Source organism: Buceros rhinoceros, unplaced genomic scaffold (assembly GCF_000710305.1).
Source record: "Buceros rhinoceros silvestris isolate BGI_N320 unplaced genomic scaffold, ASM71030v1 scaffold19884, whole genome shotgun sequence".
NCBI lineage: Eukaryota > Metazoa > Chordata > Aves > Bucerotiformes > Bucerotidae > Buceros > Buceros rhinoceros.
The window spans coordinates 627-19,955 of NW_010407880.1; the positions used below are offsets into that span (position 1 = coordinate 627).

General features: G+C 38.6%; 2 protein-coding genes across 2 annotated transcripts in view; one reads left to right on the forward strand and one right to left on the reverse strand.

Moving 5' to 3' along the window:
* CINP (cyclin-dependent kinase 2 interacting protein) overlaps nucleotides 1–5,264 on the forward strand; it is a 5,792-nt gene extending 528 nt beyond the window's left edge. The window contains exons 2-5 of the mRNA XM_010134676.1: nucleotides 534–702; nucleotides 1,854–1,980; nucleotides 3,447–3,576; nucleotides 4,937–5,264. Of these exons, the coding sequence (XP_010132978.1) occupies nucleotides 534–702; nucleotides 1,854–1,980; nucleotides 3,447–3,576; nucleotides 4,937–5,139 (629 nt within the window). The 3' untranslated portion in view covers nucleotides 5,140–5,264. The remainder of the gene's footprint in view (nucleotides 1–533; nucleotides 703–1,853; nucleotides 1,981–3,446; nucleotides 3,577–4,936) is intronic.
* A 2,935-nt stretch (nucleotides 5,265–8,199) lies between these two features.
* On the reverse strand, nucleotides 8,200–18,380 carry ZNF839 (zinc finger protein 839). The gene is made up of 7 exons (XM_010134675.1): nucleotides 17,490–18,380; nucleotides 15,375–15,626; nucleotides 14,540–14,632; nucleotides 14,023–14,175; nucleotides 12,257–12,397; nucleotides 11,127–11,265; nucleotides 8,200–9,571 (listed from the first exon to the last, which is right to left on the reverse strand). The coding sequence occupies exons 1-7, from the start codon at nucleotides 18,378–18,380 to the stop codon at nucleotides 8,580–8,582; spliced, it is 2,661 nt and encodes an 886-aa protein (XP_010132977.1). The 3' UTR covers nucleotides 8,200–8,579.
* Between the last annotated feature and the right edge of the window lie 949 nt (nucleotides 18,381–19,329).

A 19,329-nucleotide genomic window follows, 5' to 3' on the forward strand; every position in this document is an offset into this window, starting at 1 on the left:
GTAGCGTAGAGCAGGCTCAGGGGCTGTGTGCTCCTCTGACGTCGTCGTGAAATGTGGGCTTTGGTCAGTGGTGAAGTACCTACCGCTTTCAGGAGCTCTCGGCTCTCTCCCAAATGCTTCGAGCTCATGTGTTGGCGTGAACTAACTCAGACGTTCGAGGCATGAGCACTGCCTGTGAACAGTAATTACTGCCGTGACTTGTTATCATCATACACTGGTTAGCGTTTGTCACACACCGATACTCGACTGCTACATCAGTCAGTACTGCAAAGCCAGCCGCTGCTCTCCGTTTTACAGTATCGCACCTCAGAGCGTGCTTGCATTTTTTTAATAACATGATTTTCTGGAAATAGTAGTAAGGCTGACAGATGAGGAATTGGATTTCATGACTGAAGACAGTTAATGTAAACACCATTTTATTCAATATGTGGCAATAAGGCAAGGAACTCATTCACACCAACAGCTGCTGGAGGCCACACTGATTTGTTTCTGTATGCTTTAAATGGCTTGAGTTTCTTTGTTGTCTCATACAGCAAAAAGTCCTGCTGATGGTACTCCAAGAAGACCTGTTTTATCTGTCAGTGCAAGAAAAATTAAAGATAATGCAGCAGACTGGCATAATTTAATGATGAAATGGGAGAGACTGAATGATAATGGATTTACTACGGCAAACAAAATAGTCAACATGAAAATCAGTGAGCAGTAAGTATGCTAATACATACTCATAAAGACAACATAAAGATGCCTTTGTTGAGAAATTAATCTGTTTGCTTCACTAGAAAATTCTTTTTGAAGGTGGGGGAAAGAACATGTCAGACTGAATAAGCTGGCTCTTAGATCAAACTCAGCAATTGTGCCTTTTGGTTACATAGTCTATTTAAATTCAAATAATAAATGTCTCATAAAGCTTCATCTCATGAAGTAATGATATTTGCAAGGAATGGAAAATGTTTATTTTATATAGTGAAGCATAACAGATATTTAAAATGCTTATCTAATGTTCAAAGTTAGAATCTAATCCTATATATCTCAGCCCATGTGAGATCTCTTACTCTCTTGTATATTTACACAGAGACTGGTGTTACCAAACTTCACTCAAGTCAAAAGCTCAGCAGATTTTAGGAAAGAATCAGAGATTTATACGGGGATTTATATGGACAAAAAGATTTATGTAGACAAAAAAGTTGTAGTAGTGATGATTTAACACCTACTCCCCCCACCTAAGAAAAAAAAGCGAACAAACAAAACACTTTGGTAGAGCTATTATCTTCATGCTCTGAAGAAATAACTATAACTAACAGGATTTTGAGAAGAAACTTCTTGAGAGTCATGACAGCTGAACAGGGGTTGTCTGACAGGGTTGTGACAGGTACAAGCTCAGGAATGGTTTGCGGTGATGGTGTCAGATGTTGCTTTTGCCTTCCAGCAACTCTCTCTCCCCTGTCTGAGCTTACAGCTTCTGTGGGAAAGGCAGCCAGACAGGCCAGGTGTCTGCACGTGAGCTGTTCTGGGTTCACGGTTAAATGGCTTAGCTTAAATTGTGCGTGAAGGTGAGTTTGTGGTTAGACACCACATTGTCACTGGAGCAGCTGAAGCCTGGGCGTACCTTGTCCGTTATGAGAGAAGAACCTCCAACACAGGGGCAAAGTAAAGCAGGAAAATGTGTTACCCTAACACTTGCAATTGTTCCTCAGGGACATGCTCCAAGGTAGAGTGATTTTGTGCTTGTCTGAAGATTATGGTACCAGCTCCCATAGCGCACGTGATGAGCTATGTCTCTTACTGTTTTATGTAGGAATTCTCATCAACAGCCTGTTACTCTGCCTTACGTTACCCTTATGTTTCCATTTTAGACTTCAAGACAAAAAACTGGAGATAGCATGTGATAACAGTACCACGGAATCTGAAAAGTCAACTCCAAAATACAACGAGGAGCTGGACAATTGCTGTGCAGAATTACTTGAGACCTTAAAGCATATGGTAGTGCTCATTTTTCAACCTTAGTCAGTAAAAGTCAATTGCAAGTGTGTCCAAGTATGACATAAGGAAATGACCTCAAGTATTTGGGATTTTTATTCATAGTTCATTGGCTTCAGACCTTAATGATAATAAATGTGCATCGTTTATTTGCTTGAATGGTGAATTTGAAAGTTGGTTTTACATCTGCCTTCGGCTTATAGTTCTGCTCCTCCCTTTATAAAGTGATCTTCTGAAAACAAGTCATACAAAATATGCATTCTGTTTTGTACACTGCACCTCTTTTCTCTTTTCTCATCCTGAGTATTTCCTCTGTTTAGAACAACAAAGCATAAAGCAGTGCTTTACCTGCCATCACATCCTTGCAGCTCTCTTTGGTCAGACATAATGCAGTTATGTTTTTAGTCGATCTACCTGTGCAGAACTCCTTCTCTACAGAGTAGAGTAGGGCAATTATTATGTAACCCACTTTTTTTCCTGGATAGATTGCTAGGAATTAATGCCACCTGTCAGTTTGATAGGAAGCAAAAAGAATATTGATACTGTAATTTAAAATTCAAAATTCTTATTAAAATTAACATTTACAGCCTTCTGTCAAAGTGGAGGCCCATTAAAAGATGATAGATCTATTTTTTTTATATAAACAGGATACCAGTCCATTATTTAGAACGAGTAGGAAAGAGGTTATATTGTCCTAAAATTTTGTTCTGTGGGAAAATGTAACAGTATTTTGTTTGGGTTTTTTCCTTGAAGTAGTTTTGTATTCAGACTACCAAGTGTGTGGATGCAATTTTTTATTACTCCTCAGTAACAGGAGTCTAAGTGGCCACTGCAGACTTATTTTATTTTTCATTCTTCATGAGTTTGTACCAGCTTATGAGTTTATAGAAATATCTGTATTTTAGCGTCCTGACCTAAAGACACTGCCTGCAACCTCCATTTTGTTGTAAATACTAGTCCCCATCAGCAAAGCACAAAGTCAGGTGAACATGAGGGAAGTGGATGGAATGACCTGCTTTTCGAAGCAAGCTGTTAAATCAGCCTAGGTATGTTGTCAGCAGTAGCTGGAGCTGCTTTTCCCACCTGCTGCCGATCTTTTAAAATCAAATTTAAGTCGTCTTGACATGGTAATGTAAGAAAGCATGTGTTTATAGAGCTTGAGCCACACTTGTTCATAGTCTGGTGCTTTTCCCCAGTACTAAATTGCTATAGAAAAAACCTCAAGAGAGGTGAGAAAAATGAGAGAGTTTTAATATATTTATTCATGGGGGAAACAAAAGAATTATGCAAAATCAAAGTTAGTAAGTCATATCTGCGGTACTCAAAATTCTAGGGTATCTCATATTAAATCTTTATATAAATGGCAGCTTTGATTCTTGTGTGGAGTTAAGAAAAGTGAGCTAGAAATGTTAAATGTTACTTCAAAAGTAGCCTGATGTTCATTGAGATAACATGTTCATTATTTTCAGACAAAAATACAGCAGAAGATGGAAAAGCTGACTTTGACTACTAAAGCAATCTGTGACTTGGAGACGTTCCACCATGGGGCTGGGAACCGCACAGCACCCTTCTTTCATACTTGGCCCACACCACACTTCTGTAAGTAAAATATTGATTGTCTTAGATAATTGTGTTGTGTCGCTGATGTCATCTAATTTACGACTGAAAAGTAAACCCTTTTATCTGGATGTCTTGCCTTAGAGAGAGTCTGTCTGTCTCCTTTACAACTGACTAATCAATAAGCACGTGAATGCACCGCTTGGCTTAGGGTTACTGCTGGTGACAGCTTGTATGAATTGCCAAGCATTGTCTGACATGCAACAATTACAGCATAAAAATAAGCTTGTCAGCAGCTTACAGTGTCCAAGCTGCCGCAGCCACATCCTTTGTAGGGACAGACATATTTGGAACTTTGTAATGTTAAGCTCTAGGCTTAACTGTCTTGACTTGTTACTTGACGCTAGAATTAAATCCTTGAATGCAAAGAACAAGCTATACTTCAGCTAATTTTCAGGCAGCCGAAGAAAAATACCTCTGATCTCAGTGTCAGTCAAGTAAAGAAATGTTCAGTTACGGTCTCTGTTAATATCAATCCTTTTATCGTTCACTTGAGGCAAAAGGTAATGCCTCCCAACTGGTATTACCACACTTTTAAAACTGTTTGAATTCAAGAGAAGTCTGATTGCATGCAAACCAGCTCCCACTTCTGTGAAGTGAAATTCATCCCTTTGTGAAGCTCTGCTTCTTACCGCACCACCACAAGTTAGTGGGAATCTTATGTATTAGTTTCTGCCAGCTTAAAAGGTAAGAATGACAAAGACAACTGCTGTCAAAACACTTGTGTGACTGGATCATCTAGTGATGCTCTCTACTCCATGAAAGACTGAATGCTTCTGAAGGTAGTGATAGCTCAAGTAAAGTTAGAAACACAGGATCAATCTCTCTTTAAAAATAATTTATGTGGCTATTTTTTAGAAAGTCAAACAATTAGAGGTTATTCCATAAATATATTTTAACTTCTCTACCAGTAGTACTAACGCAGCTAGTAACAATATTAGTTTTTACATTATGCACTTCGGTTTTGGTCTGGTGTTTTGGTTTACCATTATTTTTCACTGTTGGTGTCACTTACTGGAGATGCTACTGCTAAAGTGCCTGACAGCTGATTTTCCAGTAGGTCCTGGGAATCAATGCCACTGCTTATTCTAGAATTAAAAGGAGATTCATGCCAAAATCACAAGTCTATAAAATATATGCAAAAGCTGAGGAAATGGTTTAGTGTTTTTATTTCAGTCTACAAACATTATTAATGCTGTAAAACAAAGGTGTCTAACTATGGGGAATAGCTTATGTAAGGTTGGGTTGGTTTTACTGATCAACATACTACAAGTATGATTTAACTTCTAGAGAATTGCTGAAATGTTCTAGTCAATGTGCTTGCTTTTTCAATCCATTTCAGATGAGGTGTCTCTGAAGCTCTCTGAAATGTACAAGAAGGAACTACAACTCAAGCAAACGATTGTACAAGAAATTGCTCATTCTGCTGACCAGGATCTAATGATGGTCTATTTGTCATCGTGGTTATACCAGCCTTACATTGAGAACAGCAGCAAACTACTACTCGAAGCCATGCTGCTGGAAACAGGTCACAGACAGTGCTAGGATTTCATGTGCTGCATGGCTTGCTTCTAATGATGCTTATGTGAAACTGAAATGGCAAGGCTTACCAAGTAAGTTGAATTTTTGTTGAACTTAATAAAAATATTTTTCTCTATTTGTATGTATTGTTTTGTCTCCTCTGATACTCCTTTTCCTGCCTGGGACACCCTGGTTTTTCTTGCTTTACCTGTTTTAAGTGCAATAGAGAGGCTACAGCTAGGAGGCCAAGTCCCCTGTAATCACAGAGGTAAGGACTGCTTGGTGGTCCGGGGGGATTCAATGCACGTGGACACCTACAGCAAAGACTCTAACTACTTTCCAAATCTTGACAGTTTAAAACACCTTAATTTTCCCTGTCACCATAGAAATTCAGCACTTCTTGATCCTTTGCGGTGTTTTGTTTGGGTTGTTTTGTTTTTTTTTTTTGCATGACTTACCAGGCTAGTGCTTTTGTACTTGCTTTGTAAATGGGGAAAAAGAAAGGAAAGCACAGAAGACAAGATCTAAAGGGATCCACATAGTTTGGTACGTGCTTCTGAAGTGCAGTTGCAGACATGTAAATTCTGGTTTGGTTTTGATTATAGTGAGGTTAGGTACATGATCTTTGAAGAGTGATCCAAGCCTGGACTAGCACACTAGTGGGAAGGTTTAGTACAACTCACTGTTCCACAGCCATTATTTGAAAAGATCTTGTCTCTTTTAATTAATTCAATTTTTTTTTCTTTTAGAGACATTTCATGGAAGCATCTGTTGAATAAAAACAAGACCTGCTTCAGGCATGGCCTTATCCCATGTTGTTTGCTTCCTGATGTAAATTCCTCCTATTTACTGATTGCCTGTATGACCTGCTGCTATATAAACTGTTGATTTAGATCTCCTATTTAACGCAATTACATGTATGTAGTGTTTGTAAGTGCTGTTGACTCGCTAGCCCTGACCGATGTATACTCTTGGTTATCACTGAAACAACTATTTGAATTAAAAGACAGCGACGTGAAATGTGCGCTGCTATGAAATGACTGTAACGGCTGTGATTTAGCACTAGACAAATCTAATTAAAACAGTGAGAGATTCTGGAACAGATTTCTGGTGGGAAAAGTAGGGTCACTCACTAGCTTAACTAGCTCCAAACTGAAACCCCATAAGCTTGGTAAGGGAAATACGCAAGTTTCCTGCAGTAGCGGAACAGACAGACAGAAATTGGGTAAGTTTTCTCAACATGTTGCTCCGTTCAACAACGAGGTTGTTTCTGACAGCTTGATAGTGTTCTATTCTTACCCCAGATTTCTAGTGTCTAAAAAGAAATTCTGCTGTGGCTCAGTACAATCGGTTATGAATGGCTTTATTGGGTTTTATTATTTTTCTGTGCAAGTGTTCCGCCTAGTTTAACAGCCACCTTAATTTGAGTAGGGCCAGACCCTTGTCACTATGGAAACACCTTCATACTTGAAAAATATTTTCCAAGGACAAAAGGTCCGTTCACTTATAGAATTGTTCTTTTAAGATGAGAGGAGGTGTACTGTATTTCCCAGCATGTGCAAATCAATAGGGAAGGCAGAATTGAAGCAGTTTTTCATTTTCTGCACAGGTGGAGATTGTGGCTTGTTCTTGTTTCTTAGAGAAAATAAGTGGTTCACGAAGGAGTCTTCGCATTCACAGACCCCCTTGGTCATTGACTGCTGTTGGACCCAGGAAGATCACTGCAAAGAGATTGCAGAGATTTTTGTCATTATAGCTCTGAGCAGTTGATTGTTATACCTCAAGCCCTCAGATGTAGTTGTTAGACAGTCAGTACATAAGAGTGCAATAAAGAACTGCTTACTGCAAACAAAGGCTTCGAAAGACTGGCAGAACCTTGCTTTGTATGGTGTCTCCACCTGTAAGGCAGGCCTGTATCCTCTGACCATTACCCCCTCCTCAAAGAGGGGAAAGAACCCAAAACAAAAACTGTGCCATAAATCCAACCACCAGACAGGACTTCACTAATATATGATGACATCTTTCCCACCCACACATAAAAGGCAGTGTTTCAGCTCATCAAATTAATCTACTTAAGCAACCAAGAAAAAACAAATACACACCCACCAAACCTGCTATTTTAAAGGGATAAAGTAGATTGTTTAGATTGTCCTCTCTTGTTTAGATTCAATTTTAGTGCAAGTTTTTCCTCAGTAACATGGACCATGAAAAAAAAAAATCACTGTTCATATTTGATTTAAGAACAGTTCTCCTGTGTATCACAGGTTCTTTGAGTGTTTTGTCCGGTTATCTCAGTAGCCTCATATATTTAGCAATGAGGCGACACACACATTTTAAAGGTATGTTACTGGTTTTCAGTAATGTCTACAATAGGCTGTGAACAGAATAAAGATACTGGTCATTTAAGACTGTTTTTTTTTCACCTGCTAAGCTTTTTGAAAGAAAAGACAGTGCCTTGGACAGAAACTGCTAGGAGGTCTCCACAAAAATGTTATTATCCAAGCAACATACTATACAGCACAGCAGTAGTTAAGTAGTTTGCCAAGTTTTCTGTCTGCATAAAGAAACAGGAAATATAGACAAGGATACCTTTTTACAATTAAATAGCACAGGGCAGTCTGGAGTTACTGGAAAGGTCAAAGATTGGAACTGATAAAGGATGCATCATCTGAAAGAAAAGTCTAACAAAAGTATGGACTAAGTAAAAGAATTTGGTGTCTCATTAAGGAAAATCAGATTACTTCTTACACCACCTTCCCATTTATGTCAAGTAACAGCAATTTTTAGAGGCGTGGCCGAACAAGCATACTGAAATACATTTCCAGCAGTTCAGTACAAATCAGAACTTGTTTGAGGCTATTTTTGTATCTAACTCAGTGGATGGTTATTTAGGGAAGGATCAGCTAGGCTGTTCTATTGTTCCCAGAATGCAGAAGTGGGGTTTATATTTAAAACTGCCCATTTTTCCAGGCAGATTTATGCACACCAAGTCTAGATGCTATTGAATATTCAAGCTAGCTTTTAAGAAAGCACAATAACCAGATGTTTTGTAATCTCAATGGCACAGAAAAATGCACATTTTTAATATAGTTTTTATTTTACCCATATACAGCTTGCCAGTACACAGCACATCACTGCTGAACAGCAGTACAACTTAACTGCATTTTTAGATGGCTAGAGAGAAGAGGAATTATATAACAAAAGGGAATAGTGCAACAGTTTTAGGGTTGACAGATTGCCACTTTCCACCCCCCCCAACATATAAAGCGAATAGAACAATGTTAATTCTAGAATTTTTGGTTGCAATGCTGCTAGATTTATATAAACATAAGTTATAAAAAGTACATGGCATAGAAACAGTTTACAAATAAGTTAAATTTCAATTATTTCAGTATTCACATTAGAAAAATATACATTTTATAGAGTCAGTCTTTTGCAGAAGAAAGCATATACAGTTTTCTGATTTATGGCTCCAATTCACTTTGCGAGAGCAAAATATCTTCACTTTGGCCATCTGCTTCCATTGCCAGTAGTGCTTCCACAGTTTCCAAAGGTATCCCCTCGGGTGTGCGAATGTGCATTGTAGTACCATTGGAATCGGTGACAATAACGATGCCTTCTGCCTGAGACAAAACAGCAGTATCTGGATGGGACAGGATAAGCCCATCTGAAGTCTGAATAAAAATCTGTTCGTGTCCCTGAGACAAAAAATCATGGCTCTCATCAGTAATCTCAAAGGCTACAGTTTCATCTACAGTAACTGTATTCTCCAGCTCATGCTGTTGCTCTGTCCCACAAGAAAATTCATTCACGTTTTTAAAAGAGTTTTCATGGTTCACAGAAGCAGACAGGGAGGATTCCTGGACAGGGTTCTGGTGCGACTCGGTCTGAGCACTGTGTGGGTAGTTTATTGGCACAATGTTTGTTGAAAAAACTTTTTCAAGCTCCTGCATCTCATCAGTTGTATCAGCATTACGAAGTTGTTCAGAATGTTCTTTAATTGCAAAATTATGGTTTTCTCCTTGTAGTTTCTGATATTTTTGATTGTGACCATTTTCTTCACTCATTGGTAAGTTAGTGCTCTGACTGCCCATTGCATTCTCCGACACAGAGTTGCAAAGTTCAGGAGCTGACAGTCCACCTGCTGTATTCTCAGTCACAAAGTGCGCTTGAACTAAGTCAGGTGAGCCATCGGCTTCAACGGGCAACACAACTTCAGTATGCAGCAGAGATGAGTCACCTGCCATAGCTGGTCCCTGTATGTTCACAGGTTGGGAATACTCTATCCTCATTTTCACAGTCTGGGAGAAGGTACCTGAATTTTCAGCATCAATTCTAACTCCTGATCCAGCAAGTGAATTATGTTCCTCTGCTGTCAGTACTGTACTTCCAGTTGTGCAGCAAGCGATATGCCTATCTTCTGAAAGCAGGATTTCTCCATTTAATGGATTAAAACCTGAAAAGGTGAGAGAAATGTCATTTTGTTGGGTAATCTAATGTTGCATGTCCAAAAAATTGTTTTTCAGAAATAGTTTTGGAGGATAAGCTAGACTAATTCCCTTCTTTCTTGCCCCCAAAATTACCAAACCTGAATCACCTTACAAGAACTTCACAGCACTTCCCAATGAGAAAGCTAATATAAAAATAATTAATAAATTTTTGGATAGTGAAGTATTATTCAATATTTCCATACCAAGGGACATTACGTTAGAAGCAGCTGGGCTGAAATTCAAACTCAAGGTTTTCCACCTGGCATACAGCTGGTAACATTAAAAGATAAAGAATATACCAGGTACAAAGTTGTCAGAGCTCATTCCTATTAATATTAGTGAATTGACAGAATGATAAAATTTCTGTTGATAATCAAGCTCATCCTGGACTCAGACATGTCATCGAGTTACTAGTGTACTAACAGCCCCAGAAGCACTTCTGTCTGGTGACAGAAAAAGTAAAAAATACTAGAAGTGTAATGTGTTTTACCAGTTATTCGTAACTTTTTGTACTGTAGACTAGCAAAAGCCCTACTAGCAGGTGCAAGTGAAACAAAATTAAAAAAACTCATAGCCCAAAAGAAAATACAAGAAATAAGCATGGTCATGCAGAGTGCCTTTCAGAGAAAGAAAAAAAAACAAACTAAGGGGAAAAATAAAAAAACCAATCATTGACAGAAAGAGGTGCAAAGGGCAAAAGCAAAGCGGCTTACAGCAACACGAGAGAAAGGTATTTACAGAGCAAGGGGGTGGTGCCAATATGCCCATCTCATTAGAGATGGGCGAGGGCTGTTCACAACAGTGATTGTAATGCCTCCAAACTACTGCAACACTTCTGCATAGAAGACTAGTGGAGTTCGGGGAGGTTATAGGTAAGACCCACCTCACTTTCCTTTCTACTCCACTGCCAGTCTGCGGGACTGGGGAATAAGAAGGCATAAGAAGATAGATAACCACCCAAAGACTGTGCTGCAAAATGGTGCCTCAATTCCCACAGATTCTACATCTCCTCGGGGATACAAGACGGTCTGCACCGTCTCTCTCCCTCCCCCAGGATCCACAAAGCTCTAATTATTCTGCTAGGGCAAAGAGGAAGGTCAGGCACACTGCTTCCTCTTCCTCTGCTATCCTGCTGCTGACACAAAGGTCGTGCACCATCTCCACTATAAGGGATAGGGTGGACAGAAAGCATGCACTGGAGGACAGTACTATGCTCATAGTACTGCAGTAGCATCAACATCTGGATTATATTAATCCAGTTATATCCATTATGTATCCATTATATTAATCCATATATATATCCATTCAGAATTGAGCTACTGCTGTGATCTGTGTCATCCATAACTTAGTCCCCCGCCTCCCCACACCAAGGCCTTTCCTATTAAGCAGCTGCTTTTGAAGAGCCTGGAAGCAGGTTAGGAAATGAAACCTTAAGACAGAAAACACAATAGCTTGTAGAATAAAGAGATTTGTTCAGCTCCTCCACAAACAGAACAGAATTGGAAAATCCAAAGAGGTTACCATCTTTTTCAAACAGTGTACACAAATTCCCACTCTTTTCTTTCACTTCATCTTGACTGGCATAAGCATTATTCACATTCTTCATTACATCTTCTAACTTGGTCCTTTTGGCTGAAGACAACAGTTCCTCCCCTGAGCTCTGTCAATACAAGAGATAATTAACTGGCTGCCACTGTTAACAGCTGAAAATATTGGAAAAGATCACAAACTAACTGGGGGCACTTCATGGCAGTGAACTGATATGCCCTTTGAAAACAGGATTTTTACACTAAAGGTCTTCATAAAAGGTAAGGATTTAAACACAGCCCTCACACTTCACCAAAATGCCACTGATCACTTCTGATATTTGGTTGAAACAATCCGCCTTTGCCTCAACATCAAAGCTTCTCTCTCAGTTCTTGTGACTAGCTGTACGGCATGAAACCTGCTGCAAGCTCTCTCCAGCTTCAGTAAGGGGCTGTGAACAGCCTGCCCAGCATTTTTTGGTTAGTAAGGAAAGACTTGATCAGCCCTTTAAATTTAACCACAGCAGAAAGTGGAAAAGGACTAGTCACCACCAGAAACAACTCTGGATTAAATATAAAGCAGAATAGTCAAGGGGACAGACCACAAAGAGTGACTTTCAAGAAGAAGAAACACGGCTCCCTGCTACAGCTATAAACAGACTAAATATGGTCAACTGACATGTTAGAAAGAAAGGAACTGGTTTTGTGCACCTCCACCAACCACTTCTCTGATGTCTGAGCCTCCTCTAGGTTAGCCCATTTGATCCAACACAAGTTATTAGAATCTGAGGATGCTTGTCACTGTGGGGCCCCCATTTACTAGTGCCTCAACAACACTCTTTTTCCCTTGTATCATGAAATTATCATGAGATTGCCTTTGAGATTCTCTTCTGAATGCTACCAAGCGTCTTCCCAAAGTACATCTTCAGTGTGCTAGTTCATATGCTCTATCTACCACAGTAGAGAGTACTCCTTTAAGCGTTTCCAAACTCCAAGCACCACGAGAACCTTACTTTAACACAAGTCAGATAATTATGCCTTACAAAATCATACTAGTAGTATCTGTTTTAAAAAGGTTTAATTTGTCTTAGTATCATTTTTGATTTTCACAAAGGTACTCCATACCTCAGCTAACCGCTTGTGTCCCAGTAACTCCACAGGCACTTGTTCACTAACCATTTTAGTTACACATTGTGAACAAGAGTCTACACCTTGCAGCTTTTGATCTCCAGTGAGTATTTCTGTAATTCCTAGTGATTCAGCAACCTTTAAAAACAGTTACAGGAAAAAAAAACAGTTAGCCTTTCCAATCTGAATACAGAAATGCTGAAATACTGATTCGTTTTCTAGAACTAGAACTACTCAAGGTCTAATCTGACGATCAATCATCACAACTCAGTGAAGTATTTAGATGTTTTCTACTAGCCTCTGTATTAATAGAACATGACCTTCATTTGAAGGTGAATATTAACAGGCAAGTTTGAAAGAATTAGGAGTTCAGTAGTTATATATAGAATCCAGAAACTGTTACTAAGAGCAGAGTTTAATAAAGAACACTGTCGAGGCTATCTATTATTATCTGTTTAAGAGTATGTCTTCATAGTTAAGGATTTCCCACCCCACCCCCATTCCATTCCTGTGCTTCATCCATATGTAGGTGTGCTACTATCCAACTTTTCAAGGCTGGGTTGTGTTTTGTTTGGTTTGGGTTTTGGTTTGGTTTTTTTAAAGAGCATAATTCTATATTAAGAATGTACATTAACACAGAAGAGAAGCAAGAAAGAGGTTCCATTTTGAGACTACCAGTATCAGCAGCATCCCTTTACTTGGTGCAACTTAATTTCTCCCAAAGGAAAATGTCAGTGTTAATTACGAAACAGCCAGATAAGCATGTGGTAATTCTAGGTGGTTTTTTACTATGTACAATGAACGTCACAATTTATTCTGAAAATTAAATATTAACCACTGCTAACAATCCACACATGACTTCAATTTTTATACCAGGATTATTATAAGAACCAATATCTTATCTCCTCATCCTTACTCTTGAGTTTTCCAGAATGCTCCCCTCTCAGAGAAGGTGCAAGTTCAGTGCTAATGTACCTATGAGCACATTGCTTAGAAATTTTGTTGGAGGTAGAATATACAAACCAGTGTTTTCACTACTGGAAACAAAGGGAAACCCAAAAATGTATTATGGACAAAGAATGGGTCTATTCTAAGCAAGGAGGACATAGACTGATAAGGATCCATAATGATAAACAGATCCACATTAAAAAAAAAAAAAACCACACACACAACAAAACCACCAACCAGAAAACTAAACCTCCATTGTCTTTCTAGATACAGCTGCATTAACAATGAATCTGAAGAATCAGTGAAATAATAGCTCGCAGTTTTATTAATGTATTCACTACCTTTCATATTGGTTAGTGTAACTGAACTGCGTAGATGCATTCGGTTTGTCCCCATTTTGCAATTTAACCACTCATCCCTTTAAATCAAGGCCACTCATTTTAAAAATAGCCCCCTCCTTCCTAATCAAACACAAAGATGTATTTTTATTAGCAGTTAATGCTAAATACACCTTTCAGGAACATGCAGTTTCATACTACCCTAGATATGCAAGACATATCAGCATATTTTATATTTCTAGTTGCATCTACTGCAATAAACTAGATTTGTAATGGCTTGCTTTCTCTCTGCAGTTAGTTTGACTTTTTACAATAATGCCTATTTTTGCTCATCAAAAAACCACAGTTTCTTCAAATAACTTTACCAGCATGACTAAGCTTATCAGAGAAAAAGAAAAACCTCAGAGTGTCTAAAATAAATGAAACAAGCCAAACAACAAAGAACCCCCCACAGTTCCAGATAGACTCCTTTATTACCTTAGCATCTTTTATTTCAACAGGCTGCTGGCAACTCAGCAAATCAGAATTGCTGAGGTGATCATAAGCCATTTTCTTTACCATATTGTGCAAGTCTTCAAATTCCCTATACACATCTGGGAAGTAAGCTTTGGCTGGATACCCTTTTTCAACCTAGAAACAAGAGGGGAGAAAAAGGGTTTGTTTCCCCCTTTCTATATTTTAAAGACGATGAAATTAAAACCTGTCAGTTTGTTTGTTCAACATTTTAAAATAGAAACCTTCAAGTCAAAAGATTATGGAATATTCAAAACTGACACAAAACCAGGCAGCAAAAAGAACAGCTTTCAGTCAAGAAACCTGCCAGAGTTTTGCCTGTGTAAGACTGACATGACATGCAGAACATCTACCTACATTCTGCACAAGTCTAACTTAAGAAAGTCAGATACATCTCTAAAGGAAACTTTTTTATATATACTGATGGAAGTTTCTCTAAAATGATTTAAAATTTTTACATTAAAAAGAAAAACCACCTCACCTTCATCAACAGAAATTCATATACTGTAACAAGCTTTGTAAGACGTGGGAGAGCCAGCTCCATTAAGTCTTCATTATTACATTGTTGTATTAGCTGTCAAAAGCCAGAATGAGTTTATTAGAGCAAAGCAGCCTGCAGAGGTTATGCATCCTACATTCATCAAATATCACTCCTTTTTTTGAACGATGCACTATATGTTTAAGCAGCTTTGAGAACAGATGCAAACACCCAAAGATAAATTAGAAAAACCTCAAAACAATTACTGTCCATACACAGACAAAACTCAGTGCCACAAATGTTGCCAATTCATAGAAAGCAGAGCAACATCTGTAGGTTTAGTAGCTGTAAAGGATCATCCACAAGACACAGGAAACAAACAAAAAATTGTCTTAGCGCCTAGATTTTAATCCCCACTCTATCCTCCCCCTACAGCTGCTTTTTGGAGTTTTTTGTTTTTTAATATTGCCCAATTTTAGCTGGGTTTATTTCCTTTCACTGTGTTGGAGGAGATACATAATAGCAGCTAGTAACTTTCCATCTCCAGAAAAGAAGTAGCAAGAGTGTATCTGCATGTCAAAAGTCCCTTTCCACACAGAGTTCCCATTTTTCCTTTGTCCAATGTTCTGCTAGAAGTTTTTTTTCCTTAAAAGACAACTTAATGTTTTCTTCCTAGAAGGTGTCTTAGACTTTCATCTTGTCAGTACACAAGGATGTAAAAAAAATAAAAATCATTTTCGAAAATGATTCCTTTAAAATGATAAATAAAAACAAAAAAAAAGAGGAGGGCAGGGGGAAGATACTTGTGAAGTAATTGAATTGCAGAAGAGAGCCATACCTCTTTTAACCTAGCTTTTCTTCTGAATACATTGTGTTCTGCTGACACACTACTAAGTGACTTTGAAGGGGACTGACCAGGTCTGCTAAGCCTTCCAGAACACCTAGATCGTCCGCCCATCCTTGGTCGGCCGCGTCTCTTTGATCGTCTGGGTCTTCCAGGTCCCTTTGGTGTTATGGGTCCCCGCTGTCCTGAACTGTTTTCGTTTTGTTGTTCTGCCAGCAAGTGTCTGTTTTCTGCAGACTTACAGGTCTTAATTAAAAGAAAGAGAAAATTATTTATTCATAATTTTAAACAGTGTTTTGAGGAAGACTATTTTATAATTAAATTCTTAATCTATGCAAATAATAAATAGCATACAAAATAAATGCAATGCAGGTTGTGGAATAAATCCAACACAAATGCAACACCTATATGCCATTATTTGCAAAGTTAGTATTTTTGATCCACAAAATGTTGTAAAAAATGCAGAGAATATCATTAAAGCGCTGTTTAATGTCACTTAAATATGTTTAATATTTTTGAAGTAAAATATGTTCTCTTCAAATAAAGAGAACTATGTCAAAGCATGAAGGCTTTATATGAAAGACAAAAACTGAACAGCCATGAACAGTGACAAGACAGTAACTAAAAATCTAAATAACACCCAGTTTCCATGTTTCAAAATCCTTAATCTTCGATAAGAACACAGCTAAGAAGTCGCTTCTGTAATAAGACCACATGGCAAACTCGAAGTACGTTTTCTATTTTTAAGTTATCATTGTGATTTCACCACAAAAAATTTTTACTGCTCAAAACAGTGATTTCATATGAACACGTCTTGTCTTCCCTTCCAAGCTAGAATTTCTAAGCATACCCCAGTGTTTTCAAAGAGAAGATTTTTACAATAATACTGAGGTATATCAGGCTCCTTTTCATAATCAATACATCTTCATACCAATGTTCAGTACTCCCTACTGTTCTAGTGATTAGGAAAGCTCTAAAACTGGCAAATTTATGTCAGTTCTATCCAGGGATTAAATTACCAAATTAGTTTTAAAAATGACATAACACTAGGTTGAGCACATTGCCTTCCTGTCTGTATTAAGGTACCAGTTTTAATAATCCTACTATTCTTTCTATAAAGTATTTAACTAACCAAAAACTGTAACAAATCACTAAGTCAAAGAGCAGATGTGTAGAATCCATATTCTCTAGTTAAAAGCAGCAGGTACAACAGCAATCTAATAGTCAGTAGTAGTATTACCTATGAGACTGACTGAAATTTTTCTGAATTCCCATCATTCTGGGTAACATAAGTGCTGCACAGGGAACAACTATATAATAATATAGAGAACAGAGTTCAGTATTCTGCAATCCTCTTTTTCCAAAGATGATGGAAGAGTGCAGAGGATGGGGCAGGTCTGTGTGCTGGCATCTTAAGCTGTAGCTTTTCACATTTCTGAGAATAACTTCACGTTTACAAATAAAAGTAATAAATATAACACTGCTCACCTAAAAGCACTTTTTCCTAGACAGCAGCTCTATCAGCTCTTGCTGCCAGATATTAAGAGTTACTTTAATATTAAAAAAAAAACCTTTGCTTTGAAGTGACCAGTTTAAAACATCACAGAAAAAAACCTGCAGCTAAGGAGAATCAAATTTCACCAAACTGTTTGCTTTGCAAGGGTAGCTAAGCCACACTTCCAAAGCCTGCTGGATTCCAAACAAGTTGCATCACAGGAGAATCTCTACTTCAGTTAACAGAAGTTGATAGAGCAGATGATGTCTTGCAGGCTATCATGCTAAAGGCTGTAACTGAACAACATACGCATGTGAATGCTCTTTATGCAGACAAGTTTTTTTTTCAAGCTGAAAACTGTATGTCAAAAAAACCAGTAACTGATGAGCACTTGGTGAACATTTTGATTTATGTGCCTGCACAAGAATACTATTGCTGCAAGAATACTATTCTCCTGCCAGAGACGATAATCTGATTTTTAAAACATTTCAATGGGAAATTTGTTTAATTTAGTATATCAGTGGGTATTTCTGAGCAGCATAAGACTACGCAGCTACAAAACTGCCATTCCACTCTTCACAGAACTGACAGCTTTTCTAAGTAACACATTTTACCTGTTCTCCGGCCTTTGAATCAACAGTTTCTTCAGGGTTGGTAGCTAGTGCATTTTCAGTATTTAAAGTGACAGCAGTTGAATCCAAATGTGCTGGATGCATCTTTTCCTCTCTCATTCCACAGGCATTGTCCACAAATATACTTCCATTAGGCTTATTTAAAGGTATTTTTTGAGGTGAAGACTCCAGTTGTCCATGGCTTGGGTTAAGTTTATAATGTCTTGCTAATCCTCCTTTTCCTATATAGGATTTTTCACAAGTCTGACATTTAAACATTTTGGGTTTCAGATTATAATTTGAAGAACTGAACAATGCATCCTTTCCCTTCACTTTTCCTTCTTCATCATCTTCTATACTCAGCTCAGAGTAGTCATCAGAATCAGACTGATGACCATCAGCCAAATCCTCCATTTTAATGAATTTATAATCTTTAGCTTTATACTTTGGGGGGCGTGAAATCCTTCCAGAACGAGTTTTCACTTTCAAGGATTTTTTTAACTTGTCATCTTTTTGGTTTTTTTCAAGGCAGGGTATCAGAGGATTTGCTGAACCTGCTGCAACCGTGGCAATATTTGAAGACTTTGTAGCTGATGCTGTGGCACATGTAGCTTTCCGTCCATTTAGCATCTTAGATGTGGGCATCTCATTCACAGACACTGATCCATGAGAGGGTAAAGGTCTCTGCATAAGCACCTGAACTGGAGACTCAGAAGAACTATGCAGGAATAGCTGCTGCTGCTCAGTTCCTGTAACAGGCTGTATCCTAATTATCTGGGGATTAATAATGCCAAGTCCTGGCATGCTAGAATTTCTACCAACTGACTGACTGAGCGTTATAGTCTTGGACTGGATTGGTGCCAACGATGGCACTGGCCTTTCAGTTTCCTTCATCTGTCCTGGCTGAACTTGGACACAAATGGCTTCCAGCTGCTTTTGTGGAAAAAAGGAAGAGTTGAGATTACACAGAGTGTTTATAAAAAAAGACAGAACTTCTTGAGATGATGCACACCTGTCCTTAAAGCAAAGCACCAAGAAATCAATGCACATCATTAGTTTTCATTGTAATGCGTCAAAGCACAGATGCCCTTCCTTCAAGCTACAGGCTTAATGATATGACTACTGCTCAGCTAAAGCATATAAAGTTTGCTCATAGGCTGTGTCACAGCTTTGTTTCCTGCTAGCAGACCTGTTCCAGAATAGCAGAGTCAAAGCCATCACCTAGGCAGATTCATAACCTTCAGCAAACCAGCACAGGAGAACCACGGTCTGCTAAGTGACACAGGCCAAATACCAGATCCAGGACATACAGTAGTAAGTGCTCGGTTCAAAAAAGCCTTTGTTTTAATTTAAGAGGAGGTACATGTCACTGTTCAACTCCCTCATAATCTCTCCTCCTCCTCCAAATTTCTGCCTCAGCTTGAACCAACCACTTGACAACTTCTGCACCCCAAAACATGGGCTGAAAGCGGAGGTTCTCTCTGTCACCTTCTGTAAGACGGACACACATTATGTACCTGTGCATCACCATTTAATCACTATGAAACAGCTCTTCTAAGCTGTTTTAGCTGCATGTGTAGTCGGACTGAAATACTGGCCATAGCTGTTGGGATCTACATTCAAACGCGGATTTTTTTAACCCCCACTGGAAGTTGTGTCTTTCAGCTGTGAGAGTTGAGTCTACACCCAAGGGCAGGTGTGTCCGAGGAAGAATAAAAAAATACTAAAAACCTTAACACCTCTCTCCGAGACCTGCCCTCGGCGGTGGATTTCATCACCAAACCGGCGCCGTAGGCTCCCTCCCTCCCCAACCCCCGCCTCGGTTACCTTCTGCGGGAGGAGC